The sequence below is a fragment of the Cryptomeria japonica genome, chromosome 6 (genome assembly GCF_030272615.1).
Source record: "Cryptomeria japonica chromosome 6, Sugi_1.0, whole genome shotgun sequence".
Classification (NCBI taxonomy): domain Eukaryota; kingdom Viridiplantae; phylum Streptophyta; class Pinopsida; order Cupressales; family Cupressaceae; genus Cryptomeria; species Cryptomeria japonica.
The window spans coordinates 494,816,505-494,838,468 of record NC_081410.1 but is presented as its reverse complement, the minus strand read 5'-3'; the positions used below and the strand labels follow the sequence as shown (position 1 = coordinate 494,838,468).

At 35.1% G+C, this 21,964-nt stretch overlaps 2 protein-coding genes across 2 annotated transcripts; one reads left to right on the top strand and one right to left on the bottom strand.

Moving 5' to 3' along the window:
* Positions 1-11,053: 11,053 nt before the first annotated feature.
* On the bottom strand, positions 11,054-14,997 carry LOC131052839 (disease resistance protein RPV1). Its single transcript, XM_057987467.2, has 4 exons — positions 14,217-14,997; positions 12,873-14,064; positions 12,355-12,663; positions 11,054-12,268 (listed from the first exon to the last, which is right to left on the bottom strand). Exons 1-4 carry the CDS (start codon positions 14,750-14,752, stop codon positions 11,189-11,191), a joined length of 3,117 nt encoding a protein of 1,038 aa, XP_057843450.2. The 5' UTR covers positions 14,753-14,997; the 3' UTR covers positions 11,054-11,188.
* Positions 14,998-17,029: 2,032 nt separating this feature from the next.
* LOC131052837 (disease resistance protein RPV1) lies at positions 17,030-21,061 on the top strand. Its single transcript, XM_057987466.2, has 4 exons — positions 17,030-17,754; positions 17,873-18,956; positions 19,304-19,666; positions 19,754-21,061. The coding sequence occupies exons 2-4, from the start codon at positions 18,051-18,053 to the stop codon at positions 20,924-20,926; spliced, it is 2,442 nt and encodes an 813-aa protein (XP_057843449.2). The 5' UTR covers positions 17,030-17,754; positions 17,873-18,050; the 3' UTR covers positions 20,927-21,061.
* Positions 21,062-21,964: the final 903 nt, after the last annotated feature.

Sequence of the window (21,964 nt, the reverse complement as noted above, 5' to 3'; positions counted from 1 at the left end):
CCACATAGAGAGAGAGAGAGAGAGAGAGAGAGAGAGAGTAGTGGGGAGATGGGGAGAGAGAGAGAAGGGGGAGATAGAGAGAGTTAGGGTTAGAGAGAGAGAGAGAGAGAGAGAGAGAGAGAGAGAGAGAGAATCAAACATCAATACCGATATGGTCATCATATGTTTGGAAGAGGGGGCGAGAGAGAGAGAGAATTGTATCAGGTAAAGAGATTCCACACAAAGATTGGTCACCAAAGATTCGATTGAGATTTTGGTGTGTATTCAAGCATATAGTATAATATTAGTAAAGAGACAGGACTCATAGAAAAAGGCTAGAGACATTGAGGGCATCAGATTAGTTGTCCACTTGTCATATCATTTGTACGTCTAAAGGTGTACTAGTTTTCTAGTTTTTTAAAAGTGGGTGGCACTATGGACAAGATTGTTCAGGGGGAGGAGACAATATAGCATAATTGATGGGAGGGCAATTAAATTATGGAATTGAAGAAAGGTTTGTCAAATTAATGTAAGACACAAGCTATGTAGATCATTTCTTATATCATACCTTTGAGGGTTTGAACCTTGATGGATGGCATAATCAAGGAATATACCATCTCCCTCATCAATTGTGCTCAACTAATTGAGGTACTTTATTTTGTAAGACTCGATAATTTAAACAAAGAACAAATAAATCAAATAGTTAAGTGCATTTTAATAGTTAAGATAGTATTTGAAGATTAAAATATTCTTTTCTTAAAATAGAAAGTATTAATTTTAAGTTGGCAATGAGTACAATAAAAGTTTTAATTTGATGAATGTATGACTATATATATACATTTTTTAACATAAATAGAATCAAAATTTTAGGTTCATGTTATATTAAATGAAAACTGAGATTTTAGATAGATTGTTAATTTCTTTTATAAGACCTATATATATATTATGTCCTAATATTTGAAAAGAAAGTTTGAATGAATAATCATAATGAAAATTTTGGTTAGCATGCAAGTTTGACCATCAAATTTAGGCCCTAGAAAAGTGCCTAAAATTTCTTCTACTAACTTTAAGACTTTTCTATCTAGATCATAGCTTGTAAAATATTTATTAAAATTTTGAATTCTAATTACATATAATTATATAAAATCCTCACTTCCAATTAAAATTTCTAGACAAAAAAAAATTAAAATTGTATGAAACCCTTGCTTTAAAATTACTCCTAATTTTCTCAAATAAGAAACTTTATCCCAACCCCATCTCGAGGACCATGACCTTAGTAATTGTGATGGTTTATTAAGAAAAATAGTGTTTATAAGGTGGTCCTATGTAGGAGTGGTTGTAAGTCAAAGTGGTCTCCTCATTATTTAGATTTATTGTTTGTATGTAAAGGTAGTATAATTTTGTAAAATAATAGCATTTTGCATTGAAAAACTTCAGATTAAAATTGTGTATTGATTTTTAAATATTTCTAATACAAATACAACGCACTTGGAAACCTATTGTCCCTAAACATGGTATGCATTTTAGGATCTTCCTCTAAAAAAAGTGGAGTTGTTTTTGTATTCTACTTTTCAATTGAAAAGTGGACGCATCACTTACAGATTTTTTTTACTTGTCCATAATATTTTGGTTACATGGTTAAAGATTATGTTCTTACTTTTATTTTATATTTTAGTTAAAGATTTTAATATTATTTTTTTTTTTGCACATCACAATTGTGCAAATAATCAATTCGGATTTGAGAGAACAAAAACCATGAAGTGATAAATACCATTATGCGAATAGTAAAACAAACAATAACATCACATCTTGTTTATAATTATAACATCACAATATTGGTGGGGGAAACACTTTTCTAAAGGAACACTATAATAATAAGCTTATAGGAACACTATTTTATAAGCATGCGTCTTTATTTGGCTAGAGAAAAATTTTATTGTGGGCATACTCAAATAAATTTTCTTATTGTGAATGAATGCAGTGGTGGGTGGGTAGCCACACAATGAGGGTTGTGGCTAAGCAGAGGCATAGGGGCTGCGACCAAGGAATGTATTGTAGTTTAAATTGTGTGGTCCTTGAGAAGTCAGGTGTGTGTGGGATTTAAAGAACAAAGGGGTAGAAGGATTTATATATAGGGTGAAAGCCTATGAGTTTAGAGGGAGGTCGACAAAGGGCCCTAAATGTAATAGCTTATTATAGCTTTGGTATGAAATAAAATGTATTTCCATGTTGCAATCTTGTGCCATTATAATGATCTGAATTTGTGAGCAGAGAGTCCACAAATTGGTTTTGTGTTTCAACAGGATCAGGTACTTTGTTTTTTTTCTTCTTGTGTCAACCAAAGTTTCAAAGCTCCTGCACTTAAAACATATGGTAAGTATGATTTCATATTGTATGCAGGAAAAGCGGGTCAATAGAACTCAAAATGTGGAAAATGGAGCTCTATGGAGCCTTGCTCACACACCCACAGGACTTCTTGGTGCAAGCTATGGAGTCACGAATTATAACTCAGCTTCCCAAGGTTGGTTCCATGGTTCTCTATCTTGCACGATCCCTCAAACCAATGTCTTTGCTCTTAGATCACTGAGCAAAGTGGTTTAGGGATGACAAATGCAAGAACGAGGGATGCTTTGTTTGATTTTAATATGAGATGCATCCTGAGCTATGCATGATGCTACAAATGCAATAAACTAGCTATAAGATGACAGGGTTAGTAAACAAAACTATCCTAGCATGCTATATTAGTTCATGATTTAAGCTATATGATAAGGAACATACTCTAAATTAGCATATTTAGATTAATTCCTAATTTAAAAGAGAAGCTAAATGATGAGCATATAAAATATGAAAGCTTAAATGGATTTGAGTATAAGTGAGATGCTAAAGTCTTGGATTCTTTTTTTAAAATGGAGGAATGAGAGCTCTATTTATAGCAAAAATAGGGCAATGGATGGCTAGGATTGAAAGGTTTAATCAAAGGCCAAGTTTGAAAGTTGGGAATCCATGTTTGTAATTGGCACCAATGAAATGGTGACAATTGTCAACATAAGGTTGGTTGAGAGGAGGTGTAAGAAGCATTAAATGCTTGAGAAGACCTCATGGTTACCCTAGAAGGTTAGGTTAGGGTTATCCATTGGATAAAGCTTTTACCCAAAGGATAAACTCTTGTTGAAAGGTTAAAGGGATAACCATGGTCAAAGCAATAAATGCTTGATGAGACCGTTGGGTTAGATGGAGGTTGAGTTTATGGAAATTCTTTAACCATGTAAGAGGGTTTGAGTTAACCATTAATGGTTATGAAGACTTTGTGGATAACTTTGTAAGAGTCCTTCCAAATTTGGGGGCATTCAACAAGTTGAATGGATAAAGGCTTTAATGCATTTTTAAGACTTTGCTCCAAATTTGAGAAGTGACCTCCTCAAATTTAGGGGAAAGGGATAATGGATGGGTTTGGGTTAATTGATTAGGATTAGAAGAATCTAGAAGAGGTTAGAAAGAGGGTTATGTATGCCAATGGGAGGTGTAGGATTTTGCAAGTGGGTGAGGGAAAATAGGTTTTATTAAAATAAATTGCTTTATTTCAATTTGGTTGCAATTAAATAAATTAGATTTATTTAATTTAGGATAACTACTTTAATTAAATTTGAATTTAATTAAAAAGTGGACAGGGGCTTTAATTGAATAAAATGAATTATCCTATTAAATGGTATAGTGAATTTAATTGAGTAATTTACTTAATTAAATAGAGGAATGTGGATAATTTAATTAAATTGGATTTAATTAAACAGAGAAATGAACATAAAATATTCATTTAGGAATATGGTCATTTTTATACGTCTACACATATCACCTTTGGAGCTTGAGAAACGCAGATGTCGGTGCTTGTGAGATTTTCTGGATCTAATAAAAAATTTCAAGCACCCACCACACGGGCTAAGTCTTCTCTGCATTATCTGTAGACTTTCAATTGATCTTTCTAGGCTTAGGAAATTTTGTAGATGGGACAGATGTACTCCTTTGTTAAGCATTCATTACATAACATCGTTAATGGTACATTTTCCAAAAGCGCCAATGTACGGAAACTGCCTGCGTAAGAGGATGGGACTAAACAACAAGACAACGATACCACAGTAAATAGCTGCACGGACGAAATATATGCAGGAAAAACAGTGAAGACTGAATGAATGGTCAATATTTCTCCAATCGTCTTGCATGCATACAAGTGCAATGTCAACCGTGGATGTTCTTTTGGAGCTTGTCCATTTCATATAAGAGAGGCTTTTCGTAATGAAATTTTTATGACCGTCTCTATTTGCAAAGAAAAAGCTTTGTAATGATATAAAACTAACATATCTATCTTTAGAAAAATATGTACAATATGCTTAGAGATATCTTAGATTTGAATTGAACTTTTATTCAAATGTAATTTCTATTGAATGTTTAACCTTTAAAATAAAAAAATCATTTTTTATTTGAAATAAATGTATTGTATCGACATACTTTGAAATTAATATGTGAATAAATTATCATTGAGTCAATGAGATTAAGTTTTATACTAGTAAGAAATTTATATGTAATCCTAATTGAATTTAAGGAAGAGTTGATGTGAGTACTTTGTAAAGGAAAAGATTGGTAGTATTTGTAGAAATAGTAATTGCATTGAATTGTTGAGTATATTTTTTTATATTATTGATTTTCTAAAGGTTTGAGCTTGTTTTCTTTTATTTTTTAGCTTGCAAGTTGTTTTCCATTCTTTATTTTTTCATATCTATCATATGTGAATGGTGACATAATTAATAGTCCTTGTAAGGACTTTACACAAGAAATTGTGATGAATGTGAATCTCGTTCTTTCAATTTGTCCTATATCAATAGTCATATTTTGAAGAGTCAAGCCTTGAGATTTGTGTCTTATAAATGTCCATGCCAATCTTAATGGTATTTGTATAGAACCACCTCTTTCAATTATTGTTATTGGAACTATAAATGGATGTTGATTATCAAATGGTATTCTTAAGTAATTGTCGAATTCAACTGATACATATGTTGATGGTTAAGGCGGCATTGTTCCAAGTCTATATACAATTTTTTGAATATTCCCTATAACTCCATTAACCAGTCATGCTTCTATCCAAAGGTTTGATGTTAACATAACCCTGGCATTCTTACACAATAATAACTCCATATCGAGTTCATCATCTATACCTCCTTCTGTGGTAGTAACACCTCCAATTTTTTATGCAATGTGACGTACAACTATACTTTTTTAGGAGTGTAATATTTTTCTATTATGATTATGGACATTATCATTTGTCAAAAATAAATAGACATTATTGTCGAAGTATTCATTGGTAGTTTCATCGATTGTTATGTTTGATTTTGTCATTAGAAAATTCCAATCATTAATTGTAGGTTGTGCATCTCTTATATTTGTTAGAAGTTGACGAAATATTTCTTAGTCACTACTTTGTCGTCTTGCCTAAAAATGTGATCTAAAATAATCACAATGTTGAATTCTTCCTATAATAATTTAGCTCATATGTTGCTTTGATATGGTGGTTTATCATTACCTGGAGGTGTGAGAGACAACCAAGATCATAGATATTCCTAAAAATTATTATTAGTTAATAAAGTGTTGAATTGTATGCATCATAATTATATAAATGAATTATATATAAAGTGAAGTTGTTGAAGCTTAAAAAATTTATTTCTTACAATTTTATTGAGAGGCATGCCTGCAAAGCTTTGATTTCCATTATTTAAAAATGATTGATCGAAAATCTATATTCTTTGATACTCCTATATTGAATTCTACAATTTCGGTTGGTGCAGTACAAGTAGAGGAGATTTATTTGGGATAGAAGCATTCTAACGAACCGTGATAATGTCAATTGCTTTCTCCTGTTTACGGCTGAGATTTGAAAAGTGGACACATTGTGTTGTATTATCATTGTTGACGAAATGACTTCTTTTCAAACCTCCTACTGGCTGTAACGGGAGCTGGATCTGATTCCGGGCATCCACTTATTTCAAAAGTTTCAAGCTTTAGCAGGCCCAGCATACAGTTTATGTTGCGCAACATTTTGCATTCATATACTTTCGTCGTCTTGATGGATGTTGTGAGGATTTCTAACTCCATTAAATGGAAATTAGCTCAACCTGGAGAGTTTCAAGGTTGGGACAACAATCTTGAGAAATTGATAATCTTGTCACATAGCTTGTTTTCAGATGTATCGCCCTGAGTGAGTCGCCTAAATCCTCCTGGCAAAGACCTCACTCTGGAGGACTTTATACATAAATATTCTAAGAGCTTGAGAGGCTCTGCAAATGCGGGCAAAGATTCCAGCTTAATGCATCCCTATTTCTTGAGCTTGATTCCTCGAGCCACTATTTGAATGTTAATTCATCTTTCTAGGTTGTAGTTATGTAGCTTTTGAAGTCATCTTCTATTAAGCATTTTTCTTGACATTATGAACAAAACATAAGACATTTTTAAGTGATATCTTGTATCGTAGATTTATACTTTTACTTAATTTTAGATGAAAGTCTACTAAAATTCTCATCAATAAATTCACTATAGAAATTGGCTCCTTCTCAAGTTTTGATCGTTGAAGAGTAAGCAATTTCCATGGAGTCAAATGGAAATGTAAGAAATGGAGTTACTGGACATGTATTATATTTAATGAGCAATAAGGAGGAGAGATGAGATGAAATGAGTTATTGTGGTTGCAAATGTTAATTATGAAGTGCAAAGAAATTAGAGAGCAAAATTAGAAATAAATCAAAAGACAAACAATCACAAAGTAATAACACCAAATTTATAGTGGTTCATCATAAAGGCTACATCCACTTTGAAGCAAGGAAAAAGTCTTTATCGATCTCTATTTCACAAAAATAGTTTATACCAATTAAATAAACATGATTGCCTTACCCAAAATGTGAATGGTCAAGAGACAATTGGAGGGAAAGACAAAATGATCATTGGTTCCCACTTTAGCATTACTCTTTAGCACATATAGACTGCCTAATTTGCTTCCTTTCGCAATCACCAAGGCTCCTTTGGTCACCTTTCGTATGTTTGAAGAGAAATTGAAATTACACCCTTGAACACAAAGTTGTCTCGCGAATATCAAATTTCTTTTCAGCTTGGGAACATGCCTTACATCTTTTAAAAGACATTTATTGCTATTGTTTAGTTGCAACATCACGCCATCATTTATGATTATTTCACATGCTTTGTTATCACCAAGATACACTCTCCCAAGAATCCAGCACCCATGAATCTACAATAGTGTCACTTGCTAATAAAAATAGAACACCTTCATCTTTTTCATATGCGGTGTTGGCTTCGCTATCCTCTAATTGATCTTGTGCCTTTTTGTAAGACCAACAATTTTTTTTAGTATGACCGACTTTACCACATAACCAACAACCTCCATTTCTACCCCTTGATTTTGATTTTCTTGCAAATTTGGACCTTCTCCTATTGTTATTTTTGTCTCTATATTGAGGCCTTCCCCTATTACCAAAAATCAAGGCATCATTAGATGAGGATCCTTGAATTTTCCTCCTCATGTCTTCGCTGAGAAGGGTGCCAACTACGTCATCGAAAAAATGAGTTTTCCTTTGTCGGAAACTGAGGTGTTGATTGTCATCACAACACCTTCCCAACTATCTAGTAAAGAGCAGTATCACAAGATAGCTTTAATTTCATCCTCCAAATTTATGCTTACCAAGATCAATTGGTTGATGAGAGCATTAAATTTGTTGAGGTGACTCAACATGATCCCTCCTTCCTTCATTTTTAAATTGTACAACTTCATAATAAAAACCTTATTTGAAGCTAAAGCCATTTCATACATAGAAGAAAGTTCAATGTCCCATTATTTCTTTGGTGTCTTCTCAACTGAAACATTGAGAGAACGTTGCTAGATAACAAAAGGAATCTAATTGTGGCTCTTTTTTTCTTGTCTAATTTCTCCCACTCGTTATCAATCATGGAATTCAGCTTATTGGCTTTCCCCTCCAAAGAGAGTGAGAGATCTTGTTTAATCAACAACGACTCTGTCTACACCTTCCATAATGCAAAGTTCTACCTTGAGAACTTCTCTATTCTCCATTTATCCGCTTCCTCCATTTTTTTGTAAATTCTTCATCGATTTTCAAATAGCTTCAACGTCGAGCTTTGATACCAATTTTTAGTTATGAAGTGTGAACAAATTAAAGAGTAGAATCATAAATAAAACAAAAGACAATCATAAACTACTAACAATGGATTTATAGTGGCTCACCATAAAGGCTACATCCACTTTGAAGGAGGGAAAATCTCTTTATTGATCTCTATTTTTACAACAACATTTTACACCTAATAAATAAACATGATTACCTTATACAAAATGTGAATGGCCAAGAGACAATTGGAGGGAAAGACGGTATGATTGTTGGACTTCATATATCCAACAAAAAATATGCGTGGAGGCACTCGCTTCAAAGACAACAAAAACATTCCCTTTTATAGTCATATTTTTTAGTTATTGAAATAAAATAAATTATATGTCAAAAAATTTCAAAGTTGTGCATACATGTGAATTGAAGACTTTAACCTTTAAAAGTAACCCGTGGCTTTTCTCCACACAAAATGGCACCTTGTAGAAAAACCCAAATCTATATAACATAATGTTTTTTCGTTTGATTTTTTGTGGTTTAACAACAATGTGGAGGTGGATCATGAGGATTGAGCTATTGAAAATTTCATGAAAATCCATTACATTTTGTAGATTTTAGAAACTGTACGAATTGTCATTTTGTGTGGAGAATAATTGTCCTTAAAAGTATGGGTTGGGCTCAAACCATGGCTTTATACCTATGGTTTTATAAAAACTAGGCATTATTTGTAGAGTTAAAAAGGTGTATATATATTAAAAACTAATAATATTTTATTTAGAAAAAGGGAGGTGGTAAGTGGAATCAAGTTTAAAATAAAATAGTCAAATTGTGTTTTGAGTTTAAATATCAATAAACATAACGAAGTCATTAAGTGGTGATAGCAACACTGATAAGAAAGGGTCATGATCATATAGTTTACCCATGGAACTCTTGTCAATAAGCTCCCAACCAACAAGAGCACCCCCCAACTTCTGGTCTTCATCCATAAATTGTTGAGTATGAATAGAGAGACTAGCTAGTTTTGGGTGAGGGAACTTTTTAGAATCCAACCAACCAGGTGCATCGTGCCCATGAGAAAAGGAATAAAGTGGTTGGGACGACTAAGACTACCCACAGGCTCGATAATCCTTGGAGCCTTGCAATTAAGATCCTTAAGACTTGGATCCTCGATCTCTTCTAGCAAATTGACTATGATCATGCCTACCCCATGGTGTGGGTAAGATGCAAGATCAACTTCTAGTGAAACATTGAGAGCTTGCACCCAGATCTACATAATCGCATTAGAGCGAATCATAACTAGTTTATAGAAAAAAATGAATATTGACTAAACAACTTAGAAAAGGGAGCTACATTTTTATCATTCAAATTACTGAGAGAATCTTCACCCTAAAAGAGTGTCGCATCTAGGGAACTTTAAATAAGAGATGAAATCAAATATGCTAATAAAGTAGCTAGGATGAAATCCTCTTAAACTAAAGGAAGATCAAATAAAAATATATGTTCAGTCAACAAAAAGATATGCCTACAACAATCCCTTCTACTCCTCAAAACTATTTACATAAAAAACTCAAATACATATAGGGAGATAAATGAAAAAAGAAAGCATGCCAAGTAAAAATCCTCAAACCCACCCTTTAGAACCAACATCTATACCTCAAGAAGCATTTCTATGATAAGGAAACCTTTGAAATAAAATACATCTTAAAACAAGATGTGAAAAAAGTGTAAGATGATTCTTTATTGTGTAGAATAAACTTAGAGTGGGGAATGGGATTTCTCCTCTTGAGACTACACTAAGCCATGATGATTCTCTCCATTAATAATTTTCTCATCAAATCCATGCTAAACACAAGTCTAGCCCTAAGTGTAGGCTTCACATTATAAGAGAATAGAAAACATAGCATAGGATAACATTAGATGTAGGCAAGGGAAAAAATAACCTCCAAAAAAACCTGCACAACTCAATTCATTATCTTAAGAAACAATGTCACAATACATTTACAATGTCTATGTGCAAGACTTATAAAGTATCAAATGCTATAGTTGCATTATTCCATGTGAAGAAGAAAATTAAAATCATGTGGTCACACATCTCAATCTATGCTTTCACATATGCAATCTAAAAAGATGCTCATTTTAACCTTATCTAAAAGTTAAAAATTCAACAAACCAACCTTAACAACTACTCTTGTTCTTCTTTTAATAAAATAAGCTTACACAAAATTATTAAGTAGTATTATATAAATCACGTACCTCAAAACCATGAGCTCAATAAAACATTATCCTAAATTAAATATTTGATACTATTTTTTTTAGACAATAAATATCTTTCTAAAAGTATCTTGATATCTCATAAAATATAAAAGTATCTCTAAGGACAACTAGTCTATGTGGTATCAAATTTTAAGATATACTGCAATATAATATTATTTTTAACATTATTAATATGCATGGTATACAACACAATTCCCAACAAACATGTCACATACAAACAATTATAAAACATTTAAGTAAAAAAGTTTAAGCATAATTATTTCAATATATTTTATTCTGTTAAAAAAAATTAATTTTTTTTTTCTATTTTTTCTCAAATGCATTGGATTGAATTTGCAGTTCTCTCAAGATGGTTTGGAGAAGAGAGTTTTTCTGGGTATAAAACTAAAGAAGAGTGAGGTGGGGGGAAAGGTTCGTACAAATCATCAAGCTTTCCATTTGGATGGTATAGAACGTGAGAGAGAATGGCAATTGAGCAGCGAAATTTTCAAATATACTTTAAGATAATATGTCTGAAGGTTTATGAAATAACATTGTGATGTGGGGAGAGACCAAGAAGAGCAACCTTCCAAATCCAAACCTGCGTGCAAAGAGGTGGAAGATTGGAGAAAAAATGATTCCATAGAAGTTGAGCATGAGAGCAAAACCAGAACGCATGTTTAATTGTCTCTTTTTTAACACAGAAAGGACAAGGTTTTTCCTATTACAACAAACAAATAAACGTAGCCCAAAAGAAACCATTGAGCCTTACCAGATATTGTTAGATTAAATCAAAAACCTGCGAGGTTATCTAATTCCTCTGGACGCTCTGATATTGCCGACCTTTGGGTGATTTGCAGAGCATGAACACCCTTCAAATTCTTGAGCCTTTCACATTCCGGCCATTCTATGTGCTTGACCGTTGCTGGTAAGGTTTCAATCTCCTCTAAAAACTCATTTTTGCTAAGCAGGAGTATTTCAAGTCTGGGACAACAGTGTTCAGAAATTGAAATGCTGGTCACAAATGTCTCGCTTAGATTTATCCCCGTGAGCTTGCCCAATGAAAAGGAAGACGCTGACCCAAAATCTAGTTCCCTGAGCGGGCAATCAGAAATCTTCAATGTCTGAAGATTAGCTAGTAGCCTAAACCCTTTTGGTAAAGACCTCACTCCCGTGGCCTCTATACACAAATGTTCTAAGAGTTTCAGATGCCCAAGAGTCTCGGGTAAACATTCCAAGGCGAAGCAATTGATAATGGAAAGGCTCTTCAAGCCGGACAGATCTCCAAGAGAATCTGGCAATCTTTTCAATAACTGACTCCCAATTGTCAGCACTTCCAATTTACTCAGTTGCCCAATGTTACTTGGTAACTCCTCTAAACTAGTATCTTGAATTCGGAGCTCTCTCAAGCATACTTGATCTGTGATTTGATGAGGTAATTGCTGCAATTTGAGGCATCCTGAAAGGTACACATGCTCAAGCTGTGAGATGCTTTCTATAATGTCTCTCTGTATTGAAAGCCTCTTGCAACCAGATAAATCTAGATACTTGAGGTTTCTCAATTGCTGAAAAGAAACTGGCAACGTCCTCAACGCCTTGCAAGAACACAAATCCAGATGCCGCAGCTTTTTCAAATCCCCAAATCGGGTGGGAAGTGATGACAGCAATATGCAATGTCGCAGCTCCAGGTGCTCAAGGGATTGGAGATCACAAAACTCTTCTGGCAGCCCTTTAATGCCAATCTCTTTACCAACATAACCTAACAATGCTATTTTTTTCAAGTGTTTCAGATTGGATATCGATTTTGGAAACCTTTCAAAACTAGCACTCCAGGTACCAGTAATAGTCAGTTCTCTCAACTGCAGAGGAGCCTGCAGCCAGCCAAATTTAATTTGAGTGAACAGAAAACATTATTGGAAGTAAGAATTGAAAAAATACAGCAAACCAGACTACTTACACATGCATCATCCGTCCACAATTCTTGTAAGTTTAAAGCGCCATTAAGCTCCAAGACTCTTAAATTTTGCAGCGAAAGCCATGGTGGAAGATTTGTATGATTGTAATCTTTCCAGCGAAGCCAAATCAGGTCTCTTGAAAGTTTGCAAACTTCTTGATTTAGAAAATCTCCGCTACCAACAAAAAGGTTTAATCTAAGCGAGCCAGGCCTGAGTCTACGAATTCTTTCACTTGTTTTCATAATTATCTTCCCTTTCAAGGAGTAACAATAGTTGCCAGTTGCGTTTATCATTCCTCGGATTCTTATTTTCTGCATAGAACAAACAAAAAATAAGAAGCTTTTTAAAGCTATATAAATTGGGAAATGGCTATTGACTTTCTAAAATGCATCAATAAGTTATGGTGTATATGGATAATTTATTCATTGGTGTCCATATAATTGTACAGAAGGCAAGCTTCTGAAGCAAAAGGTTCCAATTCATTAATTAATAATACTACGAAAGAAAGCATTGATTTCACCTCGCGTGGTCTAGTAAAGATAATCTGCTTTGGAAATACAAGACGGTATGGTGCTCGTCTGTTTGCAATTTCTCTTCCCAAATCCCTTAAATAATCGTGCATTATAATGCAATTGTTCTCATTGAGATCAACAAGACACTTATTCACAAGTACTTCCAAACCTTGCAGACCATTCCACCCTGATCCATCCCATACTGCAATGGCCAAACTCTTGTCTTCTCCAATGAAGAAACACGCTGTATCCAAGAACATCTCTTTCTCTTCTTCATTTAGCGCATCATAGCTTACTCTGAGCTTCCCTCTTACATCATTGCGCAAAATTCTAAACATCCTTTGCAAATGTCTGTTCCAATAATACAAATCAATCACTTCTTCATGTAGCTGCGCATCATGGCCTACTTTGTCCTTCCCTTTGATATCCCTGCGCAATATTTTAACCCTCTTCTGAAATTGACTGTTCCAACAATACAAATCAAACTCGTCATAGAATTGCGCCCCTAAGACCATCAGTGACAAGGGCAGTCCATCACAAGCAACTAAGAATTTCTCAACTAGATACTCCAATTCATTTGACAGTGGAGAAGGTTGTAAGAATGCATGCCAACAAAAAAGCTGCTTCGCATGAGAGCGATCAAGTGCTTTTATTTTGTAAATGGATGAGATGCCCCAACTTTCAAGGACATGAAGTTGGCGTGAAGTGACCACAATTAAACTACCTAATCCAAGATTATTCTTCTCTGGTATTAAAGAATCCAATTGATCCACATCGTCCACATCATCAAGAACAATGAGCACACGAACAGATCTTAAATTACTAGCAAGAATTCTCTTCCCCTGTTCTATACTGTCGAGTGATACACCGTGAACCCCAAGGTCCTCCATGAGTTTTTCCTGCATGTTATGCAGTGCATCTCTTGCAGAAGCATCTCTAACATCAAATAGAAAACTAGACTTTTCCATGATTGTGTATTTGTTGTTATAAAAATGTTTTGCAAGAGTGGTTTTGCCGCAACCACCACTACCCCAGATTCCCACAATTTGCGCCCGATGGTCATCGGCAGATCGAAGTTCTGTCTCTAACTCTTCTAGAACTTCATCTAGACCCACTGGATGTTTGGCAACAACCAATGGTACCTTTTTAATTACTCTCAGAGATCTATGAGCAATAGATTTGATCAGCCTCCTCTCATCACTAGGAACACATACACAACAAAATGAAACAGAACAAACATCGATTTACATGACATATAGGTATATCACAAACTAAGAGATAAGAAAATATTGGGAGTGCAAAATATGGTTGACAGAAAAGACAGAGTTCTGAGACAATATATGGGTACTCACTGATAGTTGTTAACGATGTGACCGACGATGGAGGAAATATTGTTGAGCGCATCCTTCCACTCCTGAAGCTTTCCTGAGGTATAACTCCGCTCGCTTCTGTGTGAGGAAAATGCATCATCATAGACCTCCTTTGCAAATGGGACATCAAAAGGCTCAAAACGGTAGAAAACAGGAACAATTTGAGTGCCAGATTTGAGCATGAATGAAAGCTTTTGTAAACACCACGGTGATTCAGCATAACCCTGGAAAAATATAGCTATATGAAGCGAAGCTCTGCCCATTGCTGCTTTAATTTCTGTAGGCAAAGGGTCCCCCAAATCAAACTCTGCCGAATCAAGAAAAACCCTCAATCCCTTGCCACTGAGAATATTATGCAGAGTGGTGGTGAGTAGTGTGTATCTGGCATTGGACCCAAAATGATTAATAAATACATCGTAGGGCAGCTGTTCTATTGGCATTGAAGATGGTGCGAGTTCTTGAAAAGCATTTTCAAGCTCATTCTCCTGTTGAGTGCTAATGGTAGGCATAGATGCCATCGAATTAGATTGAACTGATCACAGAGAAAGAAGGATAAAACACCGCATAAGGCAGGATGAAAACAGGTAGGCAGACCCACTTTGTCCAAGAAACCATACGTAAGGAATCCGGTGAAATTACCACGATCAGAGTATCCACCACCACAATTACCAAACTCTTGCTCACTTATTAGTCAAAAGGCGCTACAGAAGGAAAGGATGTGTAAGGGCTCTCTGCATATATGTGTGAACTCAAATCAATGCTTTTGGACTGACCTAACAACTAGGTAGGGAGTCTTTTCTTATATTTTATGCTGATGGTGATTGATTCATTGAATCGCTGCGCGCACTGTCACGACTAAACCAGTTTGATGGTGACTGATTCATTGAACTTCTGCGCACACTGTCACGACTGAACAGTTTGATGGAATCCATACCGAATTATACTATTTATATGTCACATCTTAAGGAAAAATAAATAAAAAATCTTCCTTCACTCCAAACATAATAATAAAAAGAGAAAAAAATCATCTTCTTAAAGATTTGGTAACAAACCTAAATAAATAAATAACTAGCCTTAATATTGACTTAATGTTCAATATTTTTAATGGTATTATAATGTACTAAGTTTCAATATTTGTGAATGTTGATTTAATGCTTAATATTTTTAATGGTATTGTAATGTACTAATAATTGTGACTTTAAAGTTGGTAAGGTTAATGGTGACTACCTATCCGTAATTGAATAAAATGTATTCTTAAAGTGTAAAAAACAAATTATGTCACACTAGTGCACCAATAAGCACAAGCATCACTATCATTATTTTATTCTTAAATGTTGATTTAATGCTTAATATTTTTAATGGTATTATAATGTACTAATAATTGTGACTTTAAAGTTGGTAAGGTTAATGGTGACTACCTATCCATAATTGAATAAAATGTATTCTTTAAGTGTAAAAAATAAATTATGTCACACTAGTGCACCAATAAGCACAAGCATCACTATCATTATTTTATTCTTTTTCGACACCTTGGCAAAAAAATATATTGATGTAGCATACATATTTGATGATGTGGCCTTGAAAACTTAGTTATAAGTAGAACACTTGTCGAGTAAGCTACTATTAAAAATTGGAAGTTATTTGAAATTTTCACGTAAGATTTTTAGAAGCATCGGGTTAGTGTACTCAACTACTCGATCCTCTCCCCTAATTTCCACTTTCATTTTATGGTTTTAATAAAAGGAGTGCACAGATAGAAGCAACATATCATACACAATGAAATGGTCATAAATGTATTATGTATTTGTTTACATTGTCTATGATGATGTATGGTCTTGAAAGTGCCATACTATTGTCGAGTAATTGACAATTTAAGTTAATTAAATATAAATATAATTATAAAAGTGCAAATATTTAATTTTAAATTAAAATTGATATAGATAATTATATTAAATATATAATGAAGATTAAGAGAATTTAGTGTTTTACACAAATTCAAGTAGATGTTTTTCTTATCTAGAACTATTTATTTTCTCTATTCATATTCAACAACTTATGGATGAATACCAAAAGGAGGAAGGTACTCTCATTGGTTGGGAGTCTCTTCATGATACCTCCATCCTTGTTGATGTATAGGGTAAAGTAGATGATCATGGCTCCTTATCAATATTGCTCTTAGCACTCAATGTTTTTGTTTTTTATATTAGAAGCAACAAAACAAGGGTGCTAGCCCTTTACACTAACAACCCATAAACGACATTAACCACGAACATCACACTTACAAACAACATACAACATATCAAAAAATAACTTAAAAGTTTTAATAAAATATTAATAATGATAAAAATCTTAGCAAAACGTGATAAAAACTCTAAAAACCTAAAGCTAGCCAACCAGCGGCGTCTACTAGAAACACCAAGCATGCCAACTCTCGCCCACAATACCCAGCATGCATAAAAAATAACACCACAAAGATATTCATTAAAAAATTATTATTTTCTCTTTTATGTCAAATCACTGATAGAACTAAACGAAAAATAATAACCCTCCAAATTGGCCACACAAGCATACCATGCACAGATAGGCCACCTCATCCCCTCAACCCCTTCTTGCACCTAGGTCTGTTGTGCCCAATACCGAGACCGTTTGAGGCGGCCAAGAAGCCCCGCATAGCAATCCGGGTGTGCTGCGGTGAGCCTCCATCCGTCTAGACATAATTTAGGCAGCGTCTCTCATTATATTTTAATTTTTAATTATTTAAAAAACACAGTCAAATCTGGATGCTGCATAGACAATTGGCAATTCAGGTGTCTTTGAAGCGAGTATCTCCACGCGGGATCTTATCCACTCGTTTGCTCCAGCGTACTGTAACGCAGTAACTCGTTTCATACCGTATCCGCCCCTTGCCAATCAATAAACTTAATACATGTCCGGAATATCCCGGGTCTCGCTCAAGTTCATTTCTTGCATTTCCATTAGACTCCATGGCAACTGCTTCCTCTTCAACAGGCCGACCTGAGAATGCATTCCATGAAATCATGAAGCCATTTGCTTCACCCTCAACGACACTGCAGAAGGAGCCCTTTGAAGTTTTTATCAATCATCGTGGACCTGATGTGAAATTGACACTGGCCAGCTCCATCTATCATGTTCTTGATCTCCTTGGAGTCAAAGTCTTTCTGGACATGGAAATGCTTGATTTGGGCGATGTCATACCAAAAGCAATAGAAGATGTAATTCGTAGTGCTCTAATTCATATTGCCATATTTTCGAAAAATTATGCGGGATCGCCCTGGTGTTTGGCCGAGCTGTCGCTTATGCTAGAAACAGGGGCCCGAATTATTCCTGTTTTCTATGAGGTCAAGCCTGTTGATCTCTAATTGTGGGCTAATGGATTGTATGCTAGCGCCTTTATCAAGTATGAAAGAAATGGTAGATATGAGCCAGAGACGCTTGAAAAGTGGAAAAGGGCACTCCATAAAGTTTCCTATCTTTCCGGCTATGAATTCAGTAGTAATGGGTACGTATCATATATTCTGTCCCCTCCTGATCATATGCATCTTTATTAGTTTGTCTTTTTAAGATTTTTCCTTTTCACAATCGTTACCATGATTCTGATATTTGTCTGCAATGGCCAGTGATGAAGGGATTCTCTTAAAAGAAATTGTAAAACGCGTACAGCAGGAGATAAAGAATGTGAAAGTGCCATTCGAGGTAGCTAAATATCCAGTTGGACTGGATAATGCCGTAGGAGAGTTTGAAATAGTTAGATCTGCACGAGGGTATCGAGATGTAGAGATTGTGGGAATTGTTGGAATGGGCGGCTGCGGTAAAACTACAATTGCCAGGGAGTTATATAACAGAAAATTCTCAGCCTTCGATAACTGTAGCTTTCTATCCAATGTAAGAGAGGATAATTCGTTGCATGAGTTGCAGAAAAAGCTCTTGGAGGACTTGGTACATCTTAGAAATTTACCATTCAAGGACATAAGCCAAGGCAAATCTATTTTGGCTGGGCGTCTAAGATCCCTTCGCGTGCTCATCGTTTTGGATGATGTTGACCACGTGAATCAATTGAATGCCCTGTTGCCAGAGAAGGGGAGAAGTTTTGGATCGGGTAGTTTGATTATTGTTACTACACGCGATTCAGGTGTTCTTAGATCGTGGGGTATTTCCTCTATTTACAAAATGAGAACACTGGATCCATCTCATGCCAAGGAACTTTTCTGTTGGCATGCTTTCCTGGAACCTGATCCTCCGGAGGGGGCCTTTGAAGATCTTGTTAACAGGTTTGTAAAATCTTGTAATGGACTGCCGTTGTGCCTTGAGGTCATTGCAGAAATGCTTTATAGAAAGTCTGAGGAGTACTGGAACTCTAATTTAAAGAAGATCTCCAGATTATTGCCTAGCGAGGTCAATAAGAGGCTGAGACTTAGTTATGATGCACTGGACAATGAAGAGAAAAATATATTTTTGGATGTAGCTTGTTTCTTCATTGGCGAAAAGAGCAATTTGGCCATTGCAGTATGGGATGCAGCTGAGTGGAGTGGTCTGCAGAGCTTGGAAAACCTTGTGGACAAATGTCTTGTTGAGGTCGACAAGCAAAAACGCATAAGAATGCACAATCATCTTCGAGATTTAGGGAGAGAAATTGCAATTGAGTGTTCACCCCATCGTCTTTGGTCCCCCAAGCAGGTTGACAATATTACAAGATACACAGAGGTAAGATTGATGTTTTTTTCTATGGATTATTTGCTTGTCTCACTGATTGACTTAAGATCAGTATGTATGTTCGGTTGTGAAGTTCGTCTCTTCAGTTCCAGCCGACTGATCATTTTCTGTTGTCTTCAGACTCTTTGTTTTCTTTGACGAGTTCTCTTCGTCACTGAAAAATTTCATGTATTGGCTGCAAAGTGCAAATTAATATAAAGAGAAATCTGAGCCTGAACCATGTAAATTATGTTGTCTTTTGATTTCTGTTTAATTTGCTGCAAGTTTATATTACTCTGTTCTGCCCTGCTTTTCTTGACATATATATTCACGTTTTCCCTTATTGAAATTGCATTCAGCAAAGAACTTTGATCCGGGGAATAATGGCGGCTACAACTCAATTTGTTGCATGTTCTGCTTACGACGAATTCCCAAAATGTTGCGATCCATACCCGCCGCCTTTTAAAGAATGCATGGATCTTATGGGCTCCTCAAATATAGGATTTAACCGCGCTAGATCAAGGATTATATTAGAACTTCTCGTTTTTGCCGGAAATCATTTGACCTCAGACTTCGCCGAACTATCAAAGGATCTGGTGTGGCTCCGTTGGTTTGATTTTCAGCATTCAAATCTTCCGTCCTGGCTTTCACTAACAAATTTAAGGGTTTTAGAGCTTTATGGCGCATCGAGATTACAAGAATTGTGGGAAAACAACCGGCATGTAAGTAAAACATCTTGCTTTACCATTTTTATTTTATAAGCCTAAACCTTCCAGTTTGTAACTAAATTGAATTAAAATTACGCGCAGCCTCCACAAGAGTTGAGAGAGATGATTATTACTGCTACTGAAGGCAACGTTTTCCATAGCTTTCCAAGCAGAGTTTCAGGTCTAGAGTATTTGACAAAGATAGCCTTGATTTCTTATCATGGAGAAGAATTCCACTTTACAGGACTGCCGGATGACTTGTGTGATCTCCTGTCACTTGAGCACCTGGAACTACGCCATTGCAAATTACTGTCATCACTACCCACCCGTTTTGGTAACTTGAGTAAATTGCGTCATCTAGATTTGGGCTTTTGCCAGATGTTAAAGAGGTTGCCAGATTCTATTAAGCAGCTCGTAAACCTGGAACATCTAGATTTATCAGGTTGTAAGAAGCTTGTCCCCATGCCAGACATTCTTGTGAACATGAGAAAATTGGAGAATTTGTACTTCTCAGGATGCCCTAAATTGCAAGAATTGCCCCTGCAAATTACAGAGCAGAATTCCCTGAGAGAGCTACATCTGAAAAATACCATGCTAATGAATGTACCAGATAACATCGATCAACTAAGCAAATTGGAAGCACTGCTGATTGGGAGTCCGCACTTGACAGGCTTGCCAACATTTCTTGGTAATTTGACCAGGCTGACTCGTCTCAAAATTACAGGATGCATTAAACTGGAATCTCTTCCCGAATCTATAGAGCGTCTCAAGCTTTTAGAATATTTATGTATAAAGTCCTCTGGAGTGAGGTCTTTGCCGAGAGGATTTGGGCGACTCACAAGCCTACAAAATCTGAAAATTTTTGATTGCCCGATTGCCGAGCTAGATGTTGGGACGGGGTCATCTTCATCACTGGGTAAACTCAAGGCAATACATCTGAAAGCAACCGATGTGACGACATTATCAATTTCTCAAGATTGTTGTCCTAACCTTGAAATTCTCCAGCTTGAGCTAAATTGCCGTTTAATGGAGTTAGAAATCCTGACAACATCCATCAAGACGGTGAAAGTGTATGAATGCAAAATGCTGCGCAACATAAACTGTATGCCAGGCCTGCTAAAGCTTGAAACTTTCGAAATAACTGGATGCCCAGAAATAGGCCTAGATCCCATTAGAGCCACTAGGAGGTTGGCCGTATCGACTCACTCCACAGGTAGGTTCAGTTACCTCCAAACTATTTGGAACAGGGTATCCAGGAGGGTTCTCTCAGGGTAAAAACAGAGTTTTGTTGAGGAAGAGACTTTTGTAAAAACAGGATAGATTGTTGTTGCATTGATGTTGTCTAATCATTTCTTTATCAAGAACTTGCAAAAGGCATTTTTTAACAATAAGCATAATTGTTCTTTTCAATTTATGTGGTTTATAATTAAAATTATTCAATTAATTTTATCAATTTCTTTTAATTTAATAATGAGGGTTTTATTGGGCTTTGATAAAAATATAAATCTAAGATACAAGATATCACTTTAAAATGTCATATGTTTTGTTCATAATGTCAAGAAAAATGTTTAATAGAAGAACTATCCATTTAAAAATGACTTCAAAAGCTACATAACTACAAAAAAGAAAAATAAATTAACATTCAAATAGTAGCTCAAGGAATTAAGCTCAAGAAATGGTTGCTACCATTCTCCTATAAAGTAAGAGGAATCACCATTGGTAAGGTTGCCCATGGGATGTCTTTAAACTTTTGATTAACAAGTCTTATGTTGGTTAGGGTTTTATAGAGTTGAAGAACATGTTGGTGTTCAAGTTGTTATCTACAATTGTAGATATTAGACTTAAAACCAAGGTTTAAGGATTAATCCCAATTTAAAGTAATGGAGAAAAATCATGACTAGGCTATGGGTATATGACCCAATCTATGACACAAAAAGGGGGTCTTAAGATGCCACTTTTTTTTTAAATCGGCAAAGTTTGTTCTTTGATGAGAAAATGAAGATAGTTACACTCAAAATTAAAGATGCAACAAGAGTTATACAGTGCTTCAAATCTACTTTCTTAACTACTAATCTATTTTGAAATTGGTGAAGATTAAGGGCTTTAAAAAGGGGGAGCAAACAAAGTGGTCCCATATTTTTTTTAAAATAACATAGCATCCAGTGTGCTCCTCATAAAATGTTAAAAAAAAATTTAGAATTAAAACTTTTTGAAAATTAATTGAAAAATCAACACTTTTTTCGATACATGTAGAATGAAGTCTAGTTTCAAAAAATGTAATTTAAAAAAAAAATTGATAAACAAGTAAAAATC